Below are 5715 nucleotides of genomic sequence, written 5' to 3'. Positions count from 1 at the left end.
GAGGAACGCATGCTCTGTTCCTCAGGCGTCCCAGGTCTTGTCTTACAGTAGCTGCTAGTGTCTGGTGAAGAGTCTGCCGAAGAACCGCAGACCTTGTAACCGTGTGTGCAGGCCGGGGGACCTGCAGTGAACAATACGCTATTTACACCAGTGCTAGGCTAAAAGAGATGATTTAACAAAATCGGTGATACTGTGAGCACACAGAACGAGCGGAAGCTGGAACGTCATCAAAGTCAGTATTCGTGTAAATGGGTGGATTTGTACATGCTGTTCAGTTACTCTGCTGGAATTCAGCTGGGTGGGAGCTTAGACTCACGGACTCCTGCAGATTGAGAGAAGAAAGAATTAAGGTCCAGGTACATGAGATGAGGATGAAGAAAACCTACAGCAGGTTGGCAAAGAAACATGTCCTTTGTATCTGTGCTTTACAATTAATTTTCTGGTGTTTTCTCAGGACCTCATTAATCAAGGAAGAGAGAAGGTGGTGGAAGCCACCAACAGTGTAACTGCGGCAAGAATTCAGCCCCTTGAAGACATCATTTCAACCATAGTGAGTGAAACGGGTGACGGGAAAGTGTTACACGTTATCAGGCAAAGACGCTACCGTTGTATATGGTCTCTCAGCTCACCAGTTGCATTATCGATGAATATCATTATGATAGCCGTTACTGACCTTTGTCTGGGCAGCTTGCAGGAGCCCTTAATGGTGTCTAGATGACGTAGGGCCTTAGAGGACTAACAGGTCAGGTCCATAATTACTCGTTGTGCTCTGAAAGTGATGATTTTCTCAAATAAGAATAATAACTATACAGAAATAAGATGTATTTCCTGTGTCTTGTCCTCACCTATCTATCTTGGGCTGCCACATTTCTCACTTTCTCCCAGTGACCTAGAGGTGTATTTCCTGATCAGCAGTTACAAGAACTGGTGACAGTTCTGGTGATGTGTATGGAAATCGGGCCGTGTTTGAACTCCCGATGCAGCTCTGGACACAGCGTGAGACCTCGGCTGGCATTACACTGTCCTGGAAATGACCAGTGCCAACACGGTCTTGTCTTTCTTCCTTTCCAGTGGAAAGAAAACGTAACACTGACAGAGAGCCAAGTCCAGGCCCTGGCACTAAGCAGACAGGCGAGCCAGGAGCTCGATGTCAAGCGCCGAGAAGCCATCTATAACGATGTACTTACCAAACAACAGATGGTAAAACGTCTACGAGTTACTCGATCAACTGTCCGTGCTTGAACGGGGTGTTGAGTATGACTTTGCATGTGTGTGTTCGTAGAGTAGCAGTGTGTGTTTAGGGGCACGAACGGGTCCTTGCAGACAGTGTTTGGGGTTGTGCGGTGGTGAACGTGACATAGCGTCAGGCGATGGTGGCCTCCGCGGTGTGCTGGGTTGCATTGCTGAGCCTCTTCGAAGGAGACTCCGTGAGGTGTTCATTTAAAAAATGCACTTACCAGATTTTTCTGTGAAAGAAGCTTTCGTGAAGGTCTTGAGGCCTAAAGAGAAATCCGATTCCCAGAGCTCAGAAAGTGGCTGACGAAACACAATCTGAGAAGGTCTTGGTAATGGTTTTTTTAGCTTAGAATTACTTTGCAAAATCTGAAAGCTGCCCAGATCGCGTCAGTGGGAAGAGTTTTCTCTTTGGCAAACAAACCTTTAGCAACAGTCTGCATGCAGGAGTTTCAGAGGGAAGATAAATGGTACCTGACAAATCCTGTTGTGACTTACACCTGGGAGTAACCTCACCATATAGTGTGTGTTGCTGTAGCAACAGTCCTCAGTGCTGCCGTGCAACCCAGTCGGCAAGTCGTTACGAGAAGGGAGCCCCGAAGGGTGGTGCTGGCTGGTTCCTGCAGGGATCAGCTGGTGAACACCACCCCGTTGGGGGTGCTGTAACAGCGGGGCTTTCTGCCATCCGCCACGCGGTCCCGAACGAATTGGGTTTAGCTCTGAACTTGATTCTCGCGGCGTGGAGGCGGGCCCGGCTCTCACAGCAGCTCTGCTCTCTCCCCAGCTGATCGGTTGCGTGCAGAGGATCCTCATGAACAGACGGCTCCAGCAGCAGTACAATCAGCAGCAGCAGCAGCAGATGTCGTACCAGCAAGCCGCAATGAGCCACCTCATGATGCCAAAGCCTCCCAATTTAATCATGAATCCTTCCAACTACCAACAGATAGATATGAGAGGAATGTATCAGTCAGTGTCCGGCGGCATGCAGCCACCGCCGTTACAACGAGCACCACCCCCAATGAGAGGCAAAAATCCAGGGCCTTCCCAAGGGAAATCGATGTGATTTTGCACTAAAAGCCTAAAGGATTGTTAAAATCAGAGAAAGAACTTTTATTTTTTTAGGAATCAATGGCTTAACAGAACTCAACTGTAAAAAAAAAAAAAAAAAAAAAAAAAAAAAAAAAAAAAAAAAAAAAAAAAAAAAAAAAAAAAAAAAAAAAAGAAAGGAAAAAAGGAAAAAAAAAAAAATAGTTGGGTTTGTCCCCTTAAATGCCATGTTCCATAGTGGTGTTTCAGCCTTGTTTAAGTAGGACACGATGTTTTCCCTGTTGTCAGTGATGTTGCCTAGAATCTTCTTACAGACATTGAGTACAGGAGATAACAAGTTGTTTTCAGTGAAAACAAGTCCTCCCATAACAGTAGCATCTCCACAGGTTTCCTGTCTGAACTCCTACGCTTGCTTGTAGTGGCTGCGAAGCTGTCGTGGGGCTGCGGAGCTTAGGAAGGAGCGCAGGGCTCTGCGCTCCAGCGTCTACCCTGTGTGAGTCGTAAACAGCTGAGTTCTCGATTAGAGTTGATTCCTCAAATTATGGAATACTGGTCTGGTGTTGGTGGGAATATTCTAACAGAAACAGTCTCGTTTCCTTCTGACCGAGGTCTAGACTCCTATCACCTGTGCCGAGTGAACCCGGAACTGAAAATCCTCTTTGAAACAGAACTGAGTGCAATATTCTGAACTACTACTGCTCCGGAACTTGTGAGTCGTGCAGTGACGTGGAAACTCTGTACACAGCCTTAACTAGCGACCCGGGAAGGGGAGCCTTCTTCCCTGGTCTTCTGCCATTTTTTTTCTTTTCGGTTTTATGGGATGGGATGACACATGGTGATCGTCGAGAGGTTGTTTCCTTCGCCCGCTCGTTGCCTCTCCGCGGAGTCCAGTGCAAAGCACATTTCTGTTAACTCCTAAACGTTGGTGCTACTGTCTCTTCCCATTGCCGGCAATGGGAGACGGGCCAAGAAAATTCAGTTGCTGGTATTTGAGGGGTTGAAGCGGTGGCCAGGGTCAAACCCTGTGAGGTGAACAGCTCTGAAAGGGCAGAACCACTGCTGGGTTGAAACAACTGCCGGGTGAACATCCACGCCGAGGAGGTGCTGCAGCAGCTGCCAGGGCTGCCAGAAGCGTGGAAGAGCTCTTCTCCTCTGAGATGAAGAGTTCGGGTTACGCACTCCTCCCCGTTCCTTCCGGCTGTGGGAGAACACCATCGAGGACACAAAGAGCGTGATTTTTTTTTTTTTGGTGAGGTTTTGGTTGGTTTTTTTTTAATGTAGACCAGAGATAAATTCCTGGTTTATTATATATCGTTTGCCCACACTTTTTGTGCTTGTGAGGATCTGGTTAAATACAAATAGGGCTTTTCTTTGAATCTAGTTTGGTTGATTCTTCCCCCGCGGCCCGAAATAGAAGTTGGTAATCTGGGGGGCAAGGGAAGTGGCAGGAACATTTGAGGCAACGGAGTATCGACTGCAGAGAGCTCTGGAGGCACCAGCGGATGGAGGCGTTCGCTCCAGGGACTGCTGGACTCTTCTGACTTGCTGACACGGATCGTTTTGGTTTCTGGAAAGTTTCTTGCAGGAGTTTGAGTTCTTGCCCTGAAGGGACAAGTGGGTTTTGCATCTGAATGTGCAAATCTTACGTGGTGTTTCATTTTGCGAGTGCAACTTTTGTGATCTGAACAGAGTTTGTTTGATCTGCTGAAAAACCAGCTGACAAGTTGCTGTCTTGGACTGTTTTATTACACGTTACCACAGAAGAACCTCAGTATGTTCTAGTGCTTTGCCAGCTCTACATCTACAACGAACTTAATGGGGGGGGAGAGGGGGGCGGGCAAAAAGAGACACGTTCACGCTGGAAGAAACAAAGTGTGAGACTTGGGAGACAAACATTTGAAGGCAAATGGACTCTGGGGAACTGCCACCGGTATTCCTGCGTGTCGGAGGAAGAGAAGTGCTCTCTGCCTGCCAACCCTGGGAATGTTCCACGGAGTTCTGCAGCAGCTCAGAGACTTGAATGTGGAAGTTTTAGGCAACATTGAAAGGCACATTTTTTTTTCATTCTGGACAAAGCGGTGGATAACAGAAGACTAACGCAGAAGAGACCCGCCGTGAGCGCTGCCATGAAACTCGGACCACTTTGCATACACGTTTCTCACTTGACATTTTAGCCGCCTAACAACGCGCTTTGAGTATAACATCGAGCTTTAACCGATATTTAAAGCCGGAACACACATCCATAAGATAATAAAAGGCTCATTTTTATATTTGTTTTAGATGTTTTAACTAGATGAAATGGCTTAAGATGACGACAAATAAAAAAATGTTGCTTGTAATACAGTTTTGCCTGCTAAATTCTCCACATTTTGTAACCTGTTTATTCCTTTGGATGTAAAGCGTTTTTGCTTAGTATTGTGATATTGTACATGTTTTGTCCCAGTTGTATAGTACTGTTTCAGTCCATCAACCAGCTTTGGCTGCTGAAATCATACAGCTGTGAAGACTTGCCTTTGTTTCTCTTAGCTGGCTTTTCAGTTCTGTATTAAATATCCTGAGTACGATAGAAAAGGTGTCCCCTCTTCCTATAAGGCTGTTTTGTAATATATATAAGGACTGGAAATGTGTTTTTAAAGAGAAGAAGCATTCAAGTATGACAATATACTATCTGTGTTTTCACCATTCAAAGTGCTGTTTAGTAGTTGAAACTTAAACTATTTAATATCTCATTTAATAAAGTGACCAAAATACATCACGGTGCCTTGTGCTACATTCCCGACGCAGCGCTCCCTCCGCAGCGATGCAGGCGGAGACGGTGGCGCTGGAGAACCACGCTGGGAGCGTCAGCTCGCTTTATTTTTTTCTACCCGTTACTGGATGTGGCCGTTAATTTCACTTAGGGGAAGGAGTTGTGCTCCAGGTTTTCACATTGCATGAATTAACAGGAGCGTCTGCAGAGTGAGTATTGCCCAGGAGAGGAAAATGGTGAAGGTCACCTGAGGGGAAGTGAAATGGTGAAGGTGACCTGAGGGGAAGTTCTCCTTGGTCACATATTTTTACCTCATAATTGTACTTCTCCCTTTATTAGTTATTACATCCCACCTGCTGGGCAAAAAAACCCCTTTCCTGCCCTAAGAACACAGTGTGATAGTTCTGGTTTAGATCTGCCCCTGTGCTCCTCCCTACACTTGAAGGTTTTTGGTGGCTCCTGGCCCGAGCTGCCACCGCGTTCCTGCCCCGGCTGGGTCTGTCTGGGGAGGTGCAGCGGGTCTTGCCTGTGCCTGAGAAAGGGCGAATGCTGTGGAAATAGTGTCAGGAGTGAAAATGATCCCGTTGGGCTCTGAGGGGCAGCGTGGACAGCCGGGGTTTAACTATCCCCACAACAACGATCAAGATCTGATGGGGGCAGCGGGAGGCTCCTGCCTGTGGTGGGGC

The 5715-nt window shown here is 47.0% G+C and overlaps 1 protein-coding gene across 1 annotated transcript in view; it reads left to right on the top strand.

The window, feature by feature from the left end:
* ATRX (alpha thalassemia/mental retardation syndrome X-linked) overlaps positions 1-2409 on the top strand; it is a 60230-nt gene extending 57821 nt beyond the window's left edge. Inside the window, exons 33-35 of the mRNA XM_010135029.1 lie at positions 455-550; positions 1072-1200; positions 2018-2409. Coding sequence (XP_010133331.1) covers positions 455-550; positions 1072-1200; positions 2018-2296 — 504 coding nt within the window. The 3' untranslated portion in view covers positions 2297-2409. The remainder of the gene's footprint in view (positions 1-454; positions 551-1071; positions 1201-2017) is intronic.
* Positions 2410-5715: the final 3306 nt, after the last annotated feature.

This window comes from Buceros rhinoceros, unplaced genomic scaffold, assembly GCF_000710305.1.
Source record: "Buceros rhinoceros silvestris isolate BGI_N320 unplaced genomic scaffold, ASM71030v1 scaffold10964, whole genome shotgun sequence".
In the NCBI taxonomy this organism is placed as follows: Eukaryota; Metazoa; Chordata; class Aves; order Bucerotiformes; family Bucerotidae; genus Buceros; species Buceros rhinoceros.
This window is presented reverse-complemented; position numbering and strand designations above follow the sequence as displayed.